Source organism: Mixophyes fleayi, chromosome 11, assembly GCF_038048845.1.
Source record: "Mixophyes fleayi isolate aMixFle1 chromosome 11, aMixFle1.hap1, whole genome shotgun sequence".
NCBI lineage: Eukaryota > Metazoa > Chordata > Amphibia > Anura > Limnodynastidae > Mixophyes > Mixophyes fleayi.
The window spans coordinates 10,371,889-10,393,122 of record NC_134412.1 but is presented as its reverse complement, the minus strand read 5'-3'; the positions used below and the strand labels follow the sequence as shown (position 1 = coordinate 10,393,122).

Genomic DNA, 21,234 nt, shown 5'->3' with positions numbered 1-21,234 from the left:
AAAAATCATTTTTCCGTATTTACTCGAATATTCTGCTTAAAGTCTGCCAACTTGTGTGTCAGCTGGAAGTTAACCTCATTATCATTGGTAAGAGGTTTTTAAATATTTTCTGTAAAACCAAAAGTAAGGTTGGTAATTTATTTTATTAGGTGATACTGCTAGTTGTTTCTAATATATATTATTTTAATTAATCTATGTGCGATTTATGATGTTGTTCATGTCTTGTATAGCCTACAGGTGTCACTATTGTAACTACAATCAAAGGAAATTGCAAGTTATATAACACGATTAAATTTTAAAGTTGTACAGGAAATCCCTATGTAATCATCTGACCTTTTTTCAGGATAAGGTTAATGCGCAGGTGGTGCAGAAATTTCTACTTATTGACTTCAGTTATATTAGCTTAAATCGGGAGATTATTTTACCTGAATCTTCCTTTCTTCTCAGTCTTTGCAACATTCTATGAACTTTGTAAGTAAACTAAGGGCTAGATTTACTAAGCTGCAGGTTTGAAAAAGTGGGGATGTTGCCTATAGCAACCAATCAGATTCTAGCTTTCATGTATTTAGTACTTTCTACAAAATGACAGCTAGAATCTGATTGGTTGCTATAGGCAACATCCCCACTTTTTCAAACCCGCAGCTTAGTAAATCTAGCCCTAAAAGTTTTCCAACAGGTGCATAAAAAATGTCAAGCAGCCTCTACTAAGGCCATAACAAACTGGGTCAAGGAAGAACTTCAAGCAGAATAGTTCATTCATGAACAGAGCATTTTGCTAAGTGAGGGGCCGTTGATGATTTTACATGTCAGTGTGTTATGATTCAGATTGTTTATTTCGGTGTAAACACTGTCAGTGTTAAAGCACCATTAATAGGTACTACACCCGTAAAAGTAAATTATGGTAAGACTTTGATTATAATTTTTCAGGCTTTTCTATATCACTTAATTTAACCAAGGTCAATTTAATGGGAAACCAAGTATGGAAATCAGAAGTTAAAAAAAACCACATTGGAGGGAATTATCATAAATGAATTAAATTCACAGGATGGCCATGTGTTTTACTAAGTTTTACTATGTTAACCATTTCTTTTTCCCGGTTGCAGAGGAGCACAGTTAGGCGGGAGAGCTCTTGCAGTTGGCGACAAATTCATACGGTGCTATCGCTGATTGGCCGAATGTCACTGCCCCCTTCGAAGCCCCCACGTTCTTGGTCCCTTCGTGTGGGGGTCCCTTTGACCAGCATTGTATGGCACATCATCGTCGTGAGACCAGAGGGGGAGTACTCACAATTACGCAAGATTTGGCCTATTGTAGGGGACTATGTCCTGGTACCAGTGGTAGTGCCTGTGGCTGTACGCTGTTTGGTTCAGCTTTTAGTTGTTAGCTGACTCCCAAGTTGCTCTCGCGGCCGTCAAGTTTATATAATCATTAATATTATTATATATATATGATATATATTATATTATTATTATTATTATTATACCAAACTAGTAGTTGTCAGTGTGTTTATTTCATTAGAGGTTAAGAGAATTTTGATGATGACTGTTGAGAGTTTTTTGTGCGTGGAAGAAGTGAATCTTCAATATGAAGTTTATGTGCTTGAATCTTTGGCAAGTAATTATACCCTGTAGTACTGATCATGAAATAATTAATAAACACTATAACAAGGATTATTATTTTACTGAAATAAATAGGTCAGACAAAAAAAATAGATATAATAAGTACAAAATTATCACATTTCAGTTTTAATGTTCCACAGAGACTGGATATAAATAAACAATATCATTGTCAGTACATCTATATAGTACAGGCATTGACTATGTGACTTGTGCACTCACTAAAAGTAAATAAGTTTGTGTGCTGCCGTTAATTGTTTTACAGTTATTCTAGCTGTAGCTATACCATTACATTGATGTGTACACCAGAATTACAATAGTCATACTTTATTAATGAGCAAACTAATATGGATATGTTTTAAATTGGTACAACTCTACAGATGTAACAGAGGTTCAAGTATGGGTTAATGTTGAACAATTATTTGGTCATTTTCTATGACATCCAACAGGAAATTGTGAACTAGATTTCCTATACATGCTGTGAATGTTTGTATAGTATGTGTATTCAGCTTAACTCTTGTAAATAGAAAATATTTGAATTATAGATTGAAAGGAAACCAAGATCATTGCTTAGGTAACCTGAAAATCACTCTGTATTTCTACAAAGCAAGTCTGCTAAATTGTCAGTCATTCTCTGTCTGTTCAGTTTGCAAAGCAACGGCTTTCTAACATTGCAAGTTGTGGTAGAAAAGTGAGAGAGAGCATGGTGCTAGATTTAGTTTCAGCTCTTCAATTATTTTATGTTCAGTATTCAACTCGGTAGTATACAACATTTCTTACAAATATAAATGTGAAATAGTGGATTTATTTGCTATTTTGGAAGAAGGAAGTATCTAGTGATGCTGAAAATTGTTTCAAATTGCTTTGTGAAATGTTCTGTCGAACTGGAGCTAAAATTTGAAAATGTACAATAAATTCTTTAACTTTAGACTACAACATTTAAATTCAAGCAAGGTGAACAGTTTTAACTATGTTCGAGCCGGTTTGAATATGTGCAAGCTTGTTTGAGCTTAAATGGCTACATTGTATGGTATTTTTAATGTTTTATTACCTGTTAATTCAAACTTCTAACTGGACCTTGAACACACAGTAATATCTGCTGTTTGAATTAAAAAACAAAAAAAAACAAAACCTAAAATGTTGTCATTTAAGCCCAAACAACTTTTAAAATGTTTAAACTGTCTCTAACATGGTTAAACCATTTTGTAGTTAATTTTAATGTCTTTTAAGTGCGAAATGCAAACTTTGAGTTTAAACTTCCAATTCAGGTTAACATGGTAGCTTCAATAAATTCCCACCAGGGTGGTCAGACCAAAAATTACTTTTAATCACAAGTTTAAGGTGGTCAAACTAGGCTGGTTGTATCAAATTTCAAAGTGACTTGAATAGTTCATTCATCTCTAGTGGTATCTTGTACATATGAACATTTCTGGTAGGAAATGCAATAATAATTGACACAGAGCAAGTGTAAGTGAAAGCCATGACTATAGTATTACATAGAGGTGGTGCAGGTAAGTATAACTGTGACAGTATTTTAAATTTGACTAGATAGAATGGTAAACATAGTTTATAGCATGGTAGATGACATATTACTTGTCCCATGAGAGGCATGATATTCCTTATGTACAAACAGCAACAGTGCCAAATAAACAGGGATGTAGTCAAAATATCGGCAAGGTAAATGTTGACATTCAGACAGTCGACATGTTCGTAAGGTTGACAGGGTTTAAAATCTTGACATTATGAGCACTGATAGGTTGTAAAGTCGATTGTCACTGTGTTGACATAAAGCAGTAAACTGGCAATACTGCTGACAATACAGACAAAAAAAAAAGGCAGTAAATATAAAAATAAAGTGTGCCCCCAAACAGTTTATCCAACCCTAGTGCTGCCAGCCTAGACTGGTACTATCAAAATCAGGGGGACAAAAGGCATGGAGTCCCCCCTGACTTTACTTCATTTGTCATATATCCAAAGGATCCTTGCGTGGCAGAATAAAAAAACCCAATTACATGACGCTAAACTAGTTCTAACAAAGTGAGATCTTAGACAAACTGGTTCTATTTATAACAAAGGGATTTGAAGTCAAGTGGCCATGGGAATTTCCCATGTTATAAATAGAACCAGTTCGGCTAAGTACTCACTTTGCGCAGGGAGCTCATTAGAGTTATTTTAGCTCTGTGTAATTTGTTTTTTTGTTTTGTCAAGCAATGATCCTTTGGATGTATGACAGATGAAGTAAAATCAGGGGTACCCCACGCTTTTTGTCCCCTCTATTTTGCTAGTACTAGCCTAGACTGGCAGCACTTGGTTTGGTTAAGCTGTTTGGGGGAAGGGAGCACACATTTTTTTATATTTACTTATGTTGCTTAATTTTTTTTCTTTACTGCAGGCAGTATTGCCAGTTTAAATTTAATGCCTTATGTCGACATTGTCAACTTTACAACCTGTCGACATTCACAATATCAACATTTTAACCCTATCGACCTTATAAACATGTCGGCATTCTGAATGTCGACATTTTCATACTCAACATTTCATACCCAACCCAATAAACATAATTATATTACATTGACACTTCAACCTGTTCCTACATACAGATATTCACATCCTTATTTATCTTGAATAAGGCATCTATCAGAGGTACGTTAAGAGAATTGAGTTGGAGTGATAACCTTGCCTCTGCCATCTAGAGTATTGTGCTGCCATGTTCTAACCTCTCCACAAGGGAGGAACAGACCAGGAACAAACTATGTAGATAGATTCTGTTGGGACAATGATGTTAGAATTTCAGTTCATGGGTCTAATGGGAAATTGTTCACCTAGTCATACAAGTGAGACTTTAAACTCTACTCTCATGTGCAGTAAATCTCTTTGTCCGGAGCTATATAGGTGTAGTATGTAAGGGCATAGACAAATACATTGCAAACATAAAGAGACACTTGGTATATAGAAAAGTCATTGTTTTCATTGTGCAAATATCCGGATGGTTATCACAGCCAGTGATGGTAGCAGGAATGGGTTGTGTCTCAGAGACTCTGCACCGTTTCTGTTCTGCATCCCTTTCACACTAATAGAGGATCCCTGAAAGGCAGCTCTCCCTTGAGACCTCTGCATGCTCTCCGAAGCGCAACCAGCCAGAGTGATGGTGGACCCTGCAAAGAAAAATAATAGACTACTATTCAGAACTTTATATTAATTGCATAGGTGTGTGGGAAAATATCCTGGCTGGGTTTTTATAGCGTTATTGGCAATGAACTTCTGTGAAAGAGAAAGGAATTGCCTAGAAGTTAAAGGTTTGGGGGGAGTCTGATAGAACATGGGAATGGTTTCCAAAGAGAGTGACAGTAAAACTCATTTAAGAAAGTGCAAAATCCCAATTGAAATGCTGATTTGAGACATTACACAACCATTTTCATGCAAATGAACCCATTTTTATGGTAAGTTCATGGATTTTCAAGCTAAAGATAACAGTGTCAACAGGGAAACAACATTTAGCATCTTCTGATGGGAGAAGCTGGATGCATTGTCACGTTCTGAGTGTGGACCTGGAATTTGGATTCACCTATTTATACACTTGTATGCAAAAATGCGATTTTATTTTGTGGGGCGGAGATTATTTAATAATAGCAAGATAATGGGGTGCAGAAGGTGGATTTATTGGACCAATCCCTGTTTCGTGGAAAGATACACAGTAAGTTTCTCTCCTCCCAAGTACTTTGGTTTTCTAGGTTGTGAAGTTTAGGCTGCATTCTGTATTTTGGATGGTGAACATTTTTCACCTTTTAGGTGTATTTCAACCAACACAACAAAACTTTGAAATATGCAATAGAACCATATGTAAGTAATACACCCTCCCTCCCATGATTCATGTAAAGACATACATTAGGTTAAGCGAAGCACTATTTTATGAGGGCAATGTTAGAGTTTAAATGATTGAATCAGAAGTGCCAAAGTGTTAGTAGGTTTCATTTTGAATCAATGTTTTTGCTCTTCAAATGTGAGTATTTTCAGTAGACCTGCAAAATTATGTCCCCCCCCCCCCCCACCCTTCCTTTTAGAAGGGAACATCTGAGGAGCAGGAAGTGGACATGCACTTTAAATTGCACTTGGTGAACAAACTGGTGCATTTGTGCAAATAGTAGTCAGCTCTGCCTTCTTGTGTTTGGTAAATGATCCTATGTTTGTTTCAGAGACTAAGGGAGATTTTAATGAAGGATATCTGCAATTTTCAAAGGCGAGGTGCACTTCTAAACTTGTCCATATCAGAGCGTATCATCTTTCCTTCTCCCAGAGTCACAACCTCTAATCAAATCTTCCTCCCTGTCAGTTTCCTCCCAAGTTTTGATGTTGCCCTTGACTCCACCATGTCCTTTACCCCTCATATGTAGTCTCTATCTCAGAGCTGTCTCCTTCATCATTGAAATATCGGTTGAAAACATCTTTACTTATCCAAAATTCTTAAACATTCTCTCATCATCTCCCATGTCAATCCCATCTATCCCCACTTCAAACAATCCTAAATGTCGCATCAAAACTAATTATCCTCTCCTGCACCCCTCTGTATATCCCATTACTGATTTCAAATATCCTCCAGAACCCAATTCAAAATACTCACCCTTACCTATAAAACCCTCAACAAAACCATCCTTTCAAACCTCATCTCAAAATACTCTGCCTATTGTCCTCTAACATCCGCCTCTGACCTGCGCCTCACCTTATCTCTGATAACCACTTATTACCCACCTATGTATTTACCCAATTCCCTACCACACCTTATCAGACTCTCATCAGCCTTAAACTCATTAAACACTTCTCTGAAAACCCAACTCTTCGCTATAGACAATTCTACTCGTAGTACTCATATTGGTACATCCTTACTGCTTCTCATTCTCCAATCTAACGACTCTTGTGCCAGTTCTGTCCTTTTACCAATGACGGAACAAGATGGTGAACTGCGAGAGTTTGCTGCATCAACGAAGATCGGGGAAGGGTTTGATAGTATAGTTTTAAAAATACAACTTGATACAATCAAGCTGAGTCATGTGCCATACATAAAGTATTGTATAATGTATTACATGTTATTATTATTTGTTTCCTACACTATCCAATAATGTTATTCAATTTGATTACATCCTGGAGATAAGTGGTTACTATTATGTCATTCCAGAGATCACCTTCATTCAGTGACTGGGAAGGATACATGTTTGGTTAAACTATGAACTTATGCTGGTAGCCTGGGTAACATGGAGACCTATTGAGACATGAACAGAAATAAAGCAGAAACACCAACCAATAAAGTACATGACAATATGTGTTGTTATACATGTTACTGACTTTCAATATATTATTTTGTCACAATTAAGAGACTCTTTTTGGGTACATGGTTAATTTGTGTTATTATTGTTCTCCAGTGATGTGAAGGGCGTACTTGGAAGACCTATGTAAAGACTCTTGTGAATTACCTTACTGTAGCTACGATTAAGGGCAAGCTTTGCCTGAAACACATAACCTGTTGTCAGTAAAGTGATTTAAAGATGTAAATGAAATAAAAAAGTAACTTTTTATCTTTTTCAACTATGCTGTTCATGTTCTGCTTTCTTGGAGACACGAACCCACATGGAATTCCTGGGGCACAATCCTGATTTTATTGCTAACAGATGGTGACTTAGAACAGTTTGTATGTTTATTTGGAGAGACTTGTTACCACTTGTATTCTTGCCCATGATAAGACTGCAAGTCAATGTGACGAAACCCAAATACAACCTCCTTATCTCAAACAACCTGGGATCTCCATTTAAGCACATGAATCCCAATATGACCATATACATTTTAAGTCAAATCTGCCAGACCCAGTAGTTTAGTCCTCTCTGATTAAATCCAATTTAATTGTAATATTTCAAAATAATCGTTTCGGGGACCACACACAAGCCAAGTAACTAAATTGACAAATAAAATAGCTATGTATAGCAAGCGTAAGGCTTATCAGCCCCACAGGACGCCCGGTCACATGAGAATTTTTACTTATATTCATTAGAGAGAATTAAATTAGACAATATGTGAACTTTGAAAACATTCAGTAAGTAATGTGCATCCTTCTAGAAACTATTTTGCATATACAATTGTTTAAAACAAGTATTGAGTAATCATGACCTACACACTTACATCACAGGCTTCGCATTGAGTTTGTATATGAATAACCTAGTAGATTTTCAGAGAAATCACTAGATATCAATGTACTAGTAAAGCTGGGTACACACTACACTGTTTTCGTCCAATAATTGGCTCAAACAGCCGACATACGACCGCTCGTACAAAAGTCGGGTCAGTGTGTGCAGTGACACAACAGTCGAAAGTCTGCCCAAATGGACGATTATCGCCTCATTTGGTTGGTCGTAGCGTTAAATATTTTCGTTCCACTCTCGTTTCCGCTGTGTAGTGTGTATAAACTTCCGACCGATCCACAACAATGAGTACGAAATTACAGTCATTGCTCACGACAATATGGCTGTAAAAAGTCACTAAAGGGACGTCCACTCTTCCCTTTATCGTCCTAAACAAGGCTAGTGTGTATGCAGTCCTTCCCCAGTTCCACCATTCACGACGTAGGCAGTCGGAAGTCATTTGTGTTTGGACATGAATTTTGTGTTTCATTTCTGAGCATCCGTCAGAATTACATTAATCTACTGCAGTCTTTAGGGTGTTAGAGGAAACCTGAACACTCTGAAGAAATCCACGCAGACACAGGTAGAGCGTGACCTCATGACCCCAGTGACGTGAGGCGGCAATGCTAATAACTGTGCTCACCTACAAACGCTATTACTAATGCAAATACCAGTTATACAAAACAGTAATAACATAGCAGCACATTTTAACATAACCAGATTGGACGTATAATTATAGTTATCATTAAACATATTTGTATATTGCATCATAGTAAGTCTATATATAAGCCCCAAGGAGATAACTTGTATTGTTTGAATGTGACCTCAGCCAGGGATTACATAATAAAAAGTTCATGTTCTCAAACAAAGCAAACAAAAGAGCAAAATTGCTTCGGGATAAACCACGTTCCAGTGCAAGGGGTTTATTCGCATTTGTTTATTCGCATGCATTTGCTTGTTGCACAAAAATACTGGGCAACTTAATCTTTACACTGCAACCTAGATATGAGCTAGGATATGCCCCCTTCATACTCTAAATCATACTTGTCAACTTTGGAGATCACCCCTCTGGGAGATCTCCAAAGTTAGCTGTGTTTTGAGGGTGTGACCACGCTAATCACCTCATTAGGCTCCACCCCCTGTGATACAATACCATCTTGGACCCATTACAGCAGAGGGTGGGGCCAGGATGATTCAATTAGCCCCGCCCCTGCCAGCTTCACCAATGAAGCAGCAGGATTCGGGAGGTTGTCCTGCTCTCTGGGGAGTCTAGGAGAGCTCCCCAAAATTTAGGAGTCTCCCAGACATTCCAGGAGAGTAGGCAACTATACCCTAAATATGTCCACACATTTTATTCCCCCCCCCCCCCACTGCAGTGCAACATGGTTTTGCCTAGTTGCAAATTTGCTCCTTTTTTTGTTTTGCTTCTAACTCTAAATTATGTCTCTTGAAATATGTTCCCTATTATTCATTTTCTGATCTCGATATACAAATATCATCATCATCATCATCATTTATTTATATAGCGCCACTAATTCCGCAGCGCTGTACAGAGAACTCATTCACATCAGTCCCTGCCCCACTGGAGCTTACAGTCTAAATTCCCTAATATAGACACACACTCACACACAGACACAGAGGGAGAGAGGGAGAGACTAGGGTCAATTTTGATAGCAGCCAATTAATCTACCAGTATGTTTTTGGAGTGTGGGAGGAAACCGGAGCCCCCGGAGGAACCCCACACAAACACGGGGAGAACATACAAACTCCACACAGATATTCATGCTTCTAAGAGGCTTCACAAATCAGAAAAGAATATAAAAACAAGGGTCAGCCGCTGTCACTTCTAGTCATCTCCTCGGAATAATATATCACATCCTTCTGTCTCTCTTCCCTGAACATACATATGTTGCAAAGAACAATATTAAAAGCTGTATCTGTTGTGTGATTAGAAGATAAGGCTTAGAAGTGGCTTAAGAAGACCTGCATTTTCTAACAGGACCGCCAAGTAAAAGTAATTACCCAGAAGTCGTACAGGGTGTATTGAAGCATGCACCTCTGGCTTAAAAAAATGTCTATCTGTAGGTAAATATTTTCTCTTGGCACGAACCATTGACTTGTTCTAAAAGATCAACAGAAACAAGGAACCATGTAACTGGCATTTCCCAGAATTCTATTCTTCTGGACAGGAATGGCTTTGGTGCCTGTTGATTTTAGGAAGTAGCTTAAAAATCTCCCTAACACTTCCCGTTGTTTCAGTGAGACTACATTTGGTTAACAATCCCGGTGTTTATCCAAGAAACAAACTCACTATATCTGCACTACTGACGAAAACAAAACAAAAAAATGATTCTACCAAAGCAATGTTGAAATAATACTTTCGTGTGGTGAAGATAATATTTTGCATGTAATGTTAAATCAATAATAACAGAGCAGAGCTTATAAATCAGGCTAATTGCTTGTTTCTTAATAGATGATACTGCAAGTTTAAACCTGGATATTTGAACATGTTTGCACATTGCATGTGAAGATAGGACTTTCCCAATCCGAGAATGTTAAATATGCTTAGTTCACATATGTGAAAAATTGTAATTTCTATTTTCTGTTCAAACAGACTTATTGGCATTATAAACAGCTTCACAAGAAGATCAATGGGTGCTAATGTTCATCATGATCAATCATGGCGTGGCAATGGTTTATGAGGACGACAGCCATACTTTACTTGCATTTAACATTTACTTTCTTATTTCCTTTTCATTGTATATAATGGGAGTTTTCTACTTACACAAAACGGTCTTGTTATATTATGGGGCTTGTGATGTATTTATTGCTGAAAGATTTGTTATGTATAGATATTATCTTTTGATAGATTGTGCTATGAAATGTGACACTTACTAGACATGTAGCTATTGCATATACCATTTATGGGTGATGAAAGTACAAGTGTTGAAATAGTCTCCTGGTTTGTGCATGACAGTTAGTGAATGTTTTATTGAAAAATAACTATTGCATATGAGACAGAAGGTCAATCTATAAGATTAATAACAGTCTCCATGTTAAGAACGGTTTCTGGCGTTTGGAGCATACAGTTTGAGAAATCCGTTCCTCTGGTGCAATAGCCAATTGGCAAAGAAACCCGTCAGGGCTGTTCCAATCAATTGTAAAATGCTGCGGAATTTGCTGGCGCTATATAAATAAATGTCAACAGCATGAAGATACCGATGATGTTGGATTCTGATGGTGAGTATATAACTACATACCTTAATGTAGATCTGCACCATTTTCTGGTGCCACAAAACCTTATAGAGGCGTGGGGTAAAGCCATTACCGCCTCAAAAGCGGCAATGGCACTATCATCAAGGGGAATGAAGTGCAGCACGGTGGCGTAGTGGTTAGCACTTCTGCCTTACTGCACTGGGGTTATGAGTTCATTTCCCGACCATGGCCCTATCTGTGTGGAGTTTGTATGTTCGCCCCGTGTTTGCGTGGGTTTCCTCCGGGTGCTCCGGTTTCCTCCCACACTCCAATAACATACTTGTACGTTAATTGGCTGCTATCAAAATTGACCCTAGTCTGTCTGTCTGTGTGTGTGTGTATGTTAGGGAATGTAGACAGTAAGGTCTAATGGGGCAGGGACTGATCTGAGTGAGTTCTTTGTACAGCGCTGCGGAATCAGTGGCGCTATATAAATAAATGGTGATGGTGATGATGATGATGTGCTTAACACACGCCAACTTGTCTTGCATCGCAATTCTCACATGCCGGCTACAAGAGTTACCGGAAATGGTGCAGATCTACATTAAGGTATGTAGTTATATACTTATCATCGGAATCCTTGTCATCGGTATCTTCATGTCGATGACATTGTTGTCAGTCTCAGAAGCATCGCATATGCGTTCCCCACCCAAATAAATGATGATGATGATCAATAGGATTTCCTTTTACAAGAACACGCCTGCAGTGCATTCTAGTCCAACTGCTTAAACTTTAATAACGATTACAACGGTGCAATTTACTAGTATACGTTCTCGATAAAATATGCTTGGGATGAGAATGGACTATTTCAGTTGCTGCCAGAGGCCACAGAAGAGCTAGGTCCACCCGATGCAAAATGTTCCTTGTATTTATTTCAACTGTGAGAATGCTTTCACATGAGAGAAGACTAGCTCTTATGGGTGGATTAGTATCAAGCTTGTAACTTTATCATGACACTCTCAGTGTTAATTTTTCCATTGTTCTTTTTAATTTAATGTCTGTGATGCATTTTCCATTGGAAAATCAGGAAAGGAAGTGAAGTCTCTTAGGGTAGTGTTACACGGGTACTTTAACGCACTCAAAGCAATTTCTAAACACTTCAAATTAGAATCATTTATTTATAGGAGCAACATGAGAGCAAAACACATAAGCAGTTTAATTGCTCAAGCGGTTTTTATAAGCACTTATTCTACGTTCTGGGCTGTACAAGATGGTACAAAAATGCTCTAAAATGCTCAAGTTTGTTTATTAGTTATATATACCCATGTTTATTTTTTATATAAACGTTTGAGTTGGTAGGCAGTTTAAGTCCTTTTAGTTTCTTTTATCTCCCCAATGATTTTTAGTTGGTAGAGCCAGTACATGAAACATTAGAGGGTAGATGTTTTCAGAGTTATCCATTTAGCTAATGTTTTAAATCATAGCTCTTATCATGTGCCAGAAATCTGGGCGCCCGCTCTTTAGAAGTGTTGTCTGTGGCCTTCAAAATATTAGAAGTGAAGAATGATAAATCTTTTGTCAAAACACAGGGTCGCATTATTAAGTGAACCTTCAAGTGACATTAGACCAGTGTCCGCCTTTTCCTATAAGACATCAACAGGACCGTTTTTGTGCATAAACACATTTCCTACTTGGCAATATTTGAAACCACATCTAAATTGCAAAGAACAGATTAGGCATTTAATAAATAAGCACGTAACACAACTTAAAAGCTGTAAACACTGTGGGGAATACTAGAAATATCAAAGAAAAGCTAAAAATAATGTGGATAGCGACAGCTCTTGTAAAAACACATTAGTTAAATATATATAAATATAGTATACTAAGAAATAACACTAATTAATGAAAGTTTAGGAAATCAATTAATAATGGAGGCTGTTAAATCACAGATATAATTTTTCCCAGATATATGTGCCCTAACTTACACAGTGTACACAAACTGTTCCATGGGGTATATTTTAAATATACTTGTATGTTGTAGCTGCTTAGGTCAATCGCTATGAATATAAAGAATCAGATTCATGAAGGAACACAGCTTGTGTTTAAAAACGTAATTTGCACGTCATTTTAAAAACATTCAGCAAGCAATGTGGGGCCTTCTAGAAATTCTATTTCATATACAATTGATTAAAACAAGTATTGAGTAATCATGATCTACACACTTACATTGCAGGGTTCAGATTGAGTTTGTATATGACTAACAAAGCAGATTTTCAATGATATCATTAGAAATCAATGGGGTTTTTACTTGTGTTATTCCAGAATGACAGGTTTGAGTAACTCAGTCTTGCTACACGCCTATTAGATACAATATGTATCTGTGTTGCAATTGTATCTTACAATATTTCTGTTTTTTTATATATCTAGACCAGGGTTTCCCAAACCCAGTCCTCAGGGTTCCCCAGCAGTGCAGGTTTTCCATATATCCTTGCTGGAGCACAGGTGTATTCATTACTGACTGACACATTGTAACAGATCCACAGGTAGTTCTATTTATGTCACATGTGATCTGGAAAACCTGCACTGTTGGGGAGCCCTGAGGACTGGGTTTGGGAAACCCTGATCTAGACTGTAAATAAATGTATTATGCATGTCTTGAGAAATGGCAAAGGGCCTGATTTGTTTTCAAACGCAATGTGAACGATACTGAGTTTAAAAAAAAACCGCAGTTAACTTGTGAACTCGGCAGTGTTTGCATAGATAGACTGCATACGATTGACGATGGTGGTGAGATGTAGCCATGGAGAAAAATTACTATATTTCATTAATGGATTTATTAAATAATAGTATAAATAGCACAACCATGTACAAATATTAGATACAGTAGAGTGATATGGATTTCAGCATGTGTGCAAATTAGGCTGTGAGCGATTAAAGGGGGATCTAACTTCAGACACATAACACAGAATGGATCAGCACAGAAATAATTATAATTGCATTATGGAAAGGGAATAGCAAAAATAGAGGTGGAGGTGGGAATTTCTAGCACACACATTTAGGGGAAGGTCTTTTATGTACAAATTTTTCTATAGCAAATTCAGCTATTCCAACCATTGCTTACTGGTGTATAAAATCAAGCAATACAACCATGGCATCTCCATAGACAGACATTGGCCGTTCTCAAAAGCTCAGTGACCGACATAGGATGCCACTTTTCCAACAAGTCATTTTTTAAAATTTGTGCCATGCTACAGCTGCCCCGGTCAACTTTAAGTACTGTTATTGTAAAATGGAAATGTCAAATTGTAGGGTACACAAGCTCAGAGAAAGGGATCACTGAGTGCATTAAAATCATCTGTCCTTGGTTTCAACATTTTTTCTCAAGTTCCAAACTACCTCTGCAAGCAATGGAAACCCTAGCTCTCTGGGACTTCACTAAATTGGTTTTCATGCAGGAGCAACTGCACACAGGCCTACGTTGGCCATGCGTAATGCCAAGCAGTCGCTGAAGTGGTATATGAGCTATGGAACAGTGAAAATACCGTCCCTGGAATGATTGATTTGATGGATGCAGTGGTGGATCTATGGGGGGGGGCGATATAGGCGATCGCCCCCCCCAGCAGGGGATTGCTGCTGGTGGCTGCACACACTATAGTGTGCAGGTCCGTTCGGCAGAGACAGGCAGAGAGAGTGTGCTCACCAGCCCCTGGATGGATGTCAGAAGAAAACTTCCAACCTGAATGCATAGTGCCAAACGTGAATTTCAGTAGAGGAGAAATAATGGTCTGGCGCTATTTTTCATGGTTGGGGCTAGACCCCGTTATTCCAGTGAAGGAACATCTTCGGGATAAATTGGAATAAGACTGGGACCAGACCTAATCGCCCAACATCAGAGCCCGACTTCACTAATGCTCTTGTGGCTGAATGGAAGCAAATCCCTGCATCAATTGTGCAACATCTAGCAAAAAGCCTTCCCAACACAGTGGAGGCTGTTATAGCAGTAATGCTATATAAGTACCCATGGTTCTATAATAAGATGTTAGATGAGCAGATGTCCCAATACTTTTACAAATGAATTTATTTCTGTATAACTTAAATAGATAAATCATATTGGAAAGCATTAAAAACTAGGTTATTGTGCCTTTAAGCAGCGAGTGCATTAACTATAGCCAAAGTAAGCCCTCGCTCTCACCCAAAACAAAGAAGTTTCTTACCTCCTTCTCTTGATGCTGAATACTGTACACAGTTAGTCTCATCTCCAGAACAATTCATAGGTACTTTCACATCACACGTTGCAGAATTTCTAGCAAAACAGGATTCACAGGTCACGCCATTAAGTGTAGAATTTGGTTGTTTCCCTGAAATGAAAAAGCAAAAAATATTTTAAGATAATTATAAAAACACATATACGTATACATATAGTGTAATGACATACTATATACCATCTAGCAATTCAAAGCCCAGTTTGACATTTTGACTTAATGGGCCTGAGTAATTAAGAAGAGAAAGGCACAAAAATGGAGTACATTTTCTCCGGGACAAACCATGTTACAATGCAAGGGGTGTAAATTAGTTTATTATTTTGCATGTAAGGAAAGTACTGTCTATTTTACATGTAGCATACAAATACTTGATAGCTTTTCTTTAAACTGAAATGTAAAGTTGATCTAGGACATGCCCTACCCTAACTATAAATCTATCCCCACATTTTAAATTTACCTCCCCCTCCAATGCAACATGGTTTTGCCATGGTGCAAAGTTACTCCTTTTTTATGCTTTGCTCTCCTTAATGACTCTGGCCCAATATGTCTGTAGTAAGTTGGTATCCTGTTCTGTGTTGATAAGACTACATAGTTTAGTATCATTTGCAAATATGGTCGTGGAGCGTTACAGTAATTGTACTGGTTACTTCAATAGGAAAAAACAGTGATAAAGTACAACTGGGAAGAAACTGATTATTGTCTACATACTGACAGATAAATGGAGCTGCCTAATGAGTATGATCTGTGAAGGAGTAACAATAGACTGTGGCTGTAGGTCACTGTAGGCTGTGGTTGTGGGTCACTGTAGGCTGTGGCTGTTGGTCACTGTATGCTATGGCTGTAGGTCACTGTAGGCTATGGCTGTAGGTCACTGTAGGCTGTGGCTGTTGGTTACTGTAGGCTATGGCTGTAGGTCACTGTAAGCTGTGGCTGTTGGTCACTGTAGGCTATGGCTGTAGGTCACTGTAGGCTGTGGCTGTAGGTCACTGTAGGCTATGAGTGTAGGTCACTGTATGCTGTTGCTGTAGGTCACTGTAGGCTGTTGCTTTTGGTTACTGTAGGCTATGGCTGTAGGTCACTGTAGGCTGTTGCTGTAGGTCACTGTAGGCTGTTGCTGTTGGTCACTGTAGGCTATGAGTGTAGGTCACTGTAGGCTGTGGCTGTTGGTCACTGTAGGCTATGAGTGTAGGTCACAGTAGGCTGTGGCTGTAGGTCACTGTAGGCTATGAGTGTAGGTCACTGTAGGCTGTGGCTGTATGACACTGTAGGCTGTGGCTATTGGTCACTGTAGGCTGTGGCTGTAGGTCACTTTAAAAACATGAGTCTATAGGACTTTACATCCCCCCCTCCCCCCCACACTCGGCCACATATGGAAGGTTCATACCACCAGGTGGCAAAACCACACAGACTACTGAATATTTTTGAGGAATGGAAATTAATGTCAAATCAGCAATTTGCTTCTATCATACTTGTTCGTGTTACACAATGAAAGCAAATGTTTGATTGGTCCCTATAGGTTTTTTCACAATTTTTTTTTTTTTTTTTTTTTTAATAAAATGAACTACATGTTATAGGCAAAAAAGTTGAGAATCCTTGCTGCTTAGTCAGAAAAGCTGATGTACAGCCAGGGACCAGCTTGGCTACTTCACTAAACAGTTGCTCAACTTCCTCTGTAATGCTAATTCCCTATCACCACAGAGATCCCACAGAGCCAGAGTTAGCAAACAATTGCTTATGTAACATTAAAGGCAATGCATATTTAATGGTATATTTATATATTTATAAAGTCAAAAAAAGAGCAACAGGATTAATAGTTGTGCATACCATTATCCACTGCTTGTTATAGACAAATAAACTAATCTAAAACTTTTATTAAACTTTAATAAAAATACACCTATAGTACTGTTGTTTGCCTATAAATAAAAATACCAAAATAAATGAAGAGTCCTTTAAAATCATACATGTGTCATCCAATAGATATGCACATATACAACACCAATGGGTGATAGAAGTATAGTAGGAAATCTTGCTCCCCGTATGAATCTCATCTGTTTACTCCAGCAGACACCAAATTATATTGCCACTATAAGTCCATCATTGAAATAAATTAATGAGCAAGGCAAAATGATGCCAGGCTATGTTAATACCTGATATACAGTGTCAGTAAAGAGGATTTTATTTGCAGGAAAACATTTGAGCCTAAGGAATGGACAGTGCATGCTGGGGGTAACCTTGCTCAAGAGAAAACAGAACTCATTGAGCAAAAATATGCAAAATACGGCACGCATCGGCATTTCCGCTCCTTAATAAATCAGGCCCCCTGTATTCAGAACCAGTAAATGTTTAGAAACATCTAGGAATCTTGGTAATAAATATTTCACTAATGAACAAAAACAACATTGTTGCGCTTGGGTCAGAACTTGCATTTGTGTTTGAAGCACAATCTGGAATTTGGAATTTGAAAACCAAACACAAATGTGTTTCATATTTAGTCCATTGTTGATGGCTTAGCCCTGATGTAAAGTTTGCATTGGACGAGATTGAACATTTTTTTTAAAATCAATGTTATTCCCAGCATTTCGGAGAAGAGAAACACAATAAATCATAAAGAGGAATTTGTGCTGAATCAAAGGGCATAAACCTTTCTTTTTCCAGATGCATCAGCATTCTGTTAATAAAATGCTGTGTTAACTGAACAATTGTTGTCAATATCTCACTTTTATATAAGAGAAAACTTTTTTCATAGTTTGTCTACACTTCGAACATGTGGAACCAAAAAGATCAAGTCGTCTATGCCTATGACATTAAACGGAACAGATGTGATTTATCGACACTGTATAGAAAGTGTTAATGTAATTTCGATTCTAATATGTTAAAGGGGTGGTGAGTCCACGGCTACTTTGGAACCCCCAGACCGGTACCAGTAGAGAATTCAGCCCAAGGTCCTTCAATGCCATTGGGAGATAGTTCTGTGGCTTGGGGTGGGGGGTAATGGAAAATACATAACCTATTTTAGTGTTGTGATGGATGCTCTGTCTAGCCCAACTCTAAATAGACGTTTTAAATAGAGCTGGTTGGTATCATTTAGAGTTAGGGGTAAATCCAGATGGAAGATTCAAATTTGCACCTAGACAGAATCATGTTTTGCTGTATAGGGGAAAAATGTACAGACAAATTTAGAGTTGGGAGGGATCGTGTTCTAGCTCAACTTTAAATTTATGTGTTGTGATAATGCTACCCAGTATTTGTGCAGAAATTTGTAGCATTCGAAAAAAATGTTTACTTTCGTAGCCCCCTGCAGTGCAAAATTGTTTACTCCGCTGCAAATTCTATACCTTGGCAAAATTTTCACATAACTCTAAATCAGTTTAATAAATTTTCATCAACAGGCTGAGACAGCTTGGTGCTGTTCACCAGGTTCTGGTACTAGCAGAAGCTGCAAATAAATTTGTGTTCGAAGCTAGTAATAACCCATATCCTGTATATTATTACCGTTACTACTTTTTAAGACTTTATACAGGGCTAAGGGTCATCTACAAGCAGGGGCACGGTTAAAATGTCCTGCAAGTGACAACTAAAAAGTCTATTTGTGGATATTTTTGCAGAAATGCATATAGATGTCAAGCTAAGTACATAATATTTAAAGGAACTGTGTGAGGGTCATTATTATGTACAAGGTGATGTGAGGATTATGATGAAGTACAAGGGGATGTGAGGATTATGATGATGTAGACGATGATCTGAGGATTATGATGATGTAGACGATGATGTGAGGATTATGTTGATGTAGAAGGTGATGTGAGGATTACAATGATGTACAGGATGATGTGAGGATTATGATGATGTATAAAGTGATGTGAGTTTTATGATGATGTACAAGATGATGTGAAGATTATGATGTACAAGGTGATATGTGGATTATGATGATGTACAAGGTGATATGAAGATTATGATGTACAAGGTGATGTGAGGATTACAATGATGTAGATGGTGATGTCAGGATTACGATGATGTACAAGATGATGTCAGGATTATGAGGATGTACAAGGTGTTGTGAGGATTATGATGATATGGGGATTATGATGATGTACAAGGTGATGTGAGGATTATGATGATGTACAAGATGATGTCAGGATTATGATGATGTACAGGATGATGTGAGGATTATGATGATGTACAAGATGATGTCAGGATTATGATGATGTACAGGATGATGTGAGGATTATGATGATGTACAAGGGGATGTGAGGATTATGATAATGTACAAGATGATGTCAGGATTATGATGATGTAAAAGGGGATGTGAGGATTATGATGATGTACAAGGGGATGTGAGGATTATGATGATGTACAAGGTGATGTCAGGATTATGATGATATAGAAGATGATGTGAGGATTATGATGATGTACAAGGGGATGTGAGGATTATGATGATGTACAAGGGGATGTGAGGATTATGATGATGTACAAGATGATGTCAGGATTATGATGATGTAGAAGATGATGTCAGGATTATGATGATGTACAAGGGGATGTGAGGATTATGATGATGTACAAGGGGATGTGAGGATTATGATGATGTACAGGATGATGTGAGGATTATGATGATGTAGAAGGTGATGTGAGGATTATGATGTACAAGGTGATGTGAGGATTATGATGTACAGGATGATGTGAGGATTATGATGATGTACAGGATGATGTGAGCATTACAATGATGTAGAAGGTGATGTGAGGATTATGATGATGTACAAGGGGATGTGAGGATTATGATGATGTACAAGGTGATGTCAGGATTATGATGATATAGAAGATGATGTGAGGATTATGATGATGTACAAGGGGATGTGAGGATTATGATGATGTACAAGGGGATGTGAGGATTATGATGATGTACAAGATGATGTCAGGATTATGATGATGTAGAAGATGATGTCAGGATTATGATGATGTACAAGGGGATGTGAGGATTATGATGATGTACAAGGGGATGTGAGGATTATGATGATGTACAGGATGATGTGAGGATTATGATGATGTAGAAGGTGATGTGAGGATTATGATGTACAAGGTGATGTGAGGATTATGATGTACAGGATGATGTGAGGATTATGATGATGTACAGGATGATGTGAGCATTACAATGATGTAGAAGGTGATGTGAGGATTATGTTGATGTAGAAGATGATGTGAGGATTACAATGATGTACAGGATGATGTGAGGATTATGATGATGTATAAAGTGATGTGAGTTTTATGATGATGTACAAGATGATGTGAAGATTATGATGTACAAGGTGATTTGTGGATTATGATGATGTACAAGGTGATATGAAGATTATGATGTACAAGGTGATGTGAGGATTACGATGATGTACAAGGTGATATGAGGATTACAATGATGTAGATGGTGATGTGAGGATTATGATGATGTACAAGGTGTTGTGAGGATTATGATGATTTACAAGATGATGTGAGGATTATGATGATGTACAGGATGATGTGATGATTATGATGATGTACAAGATGATGTGAGGATTATGATGATGTACAAGGGGATGTGAGGATTATGATGATGTACAAGGTGATGTGAGGATTATGATGATGTACAAGATGATGTCAGGATTATGATGATGTACAAGGTGATGTGAGGATTATGATGATGTACAAGGGGATGTGAGGATTATGATGATGTACAAGATGATGTCAGGATTATGATGATGTACAAGTGGATGTGAGGATTATGATGATGTTCAAGGGGATGTGAGGATTATGATGATGTACAAGATGATGTCAGGATTATGATGATGTAGAAGATGATGTCAGGATTATGATGATGTACAAGATGATGTCAGGATTATGATGATGTACAGGATGATGTGAGGATTATGGTGATGTACAAGATGATGTGAGGAATATGATGATGTACAAGGTGATGTGAGGATTATGATGATGTACAAGATGATGTCAGGATTATGATGATGTACAGGATGATGT

The 21,234-nt window shown here is 37.8% G+C and overlaps 1 protein-coding gene across 1 annotated transcript in view; it reads right to left on the bottom strand.

Annotated features, from left to right (window-relative positions):
- Positions 1-1,661: 1,661 nt before the first annotated feature.
- Positions 1,662-21,234, bottom strand: part of LOC142107826 (phospholipase A2 inhibitor and Ly6/PLAUR domain-containing protein-like) — a 37,525-nt gene continuing 17,952 nt past the window's right edge. Inside the window, exons 4-5 of the mRNA XM_075191449.1 lie at positions 15,190-15,333; positions 1,662-4,771 (exon numbers count right to left, since the gene is read on the bottom strand). Of these exons, the coding sequence (XP_075047550.1) occupies positions 4,584-4,771; positions 15,190-15,333 (332 nt within the window). The 3' untranslated portion in view covers positions 1,662-4,583. The remainder of the gene's footprint in view (positions 4,772-15,189; positions 15,334-21,234) is intronic.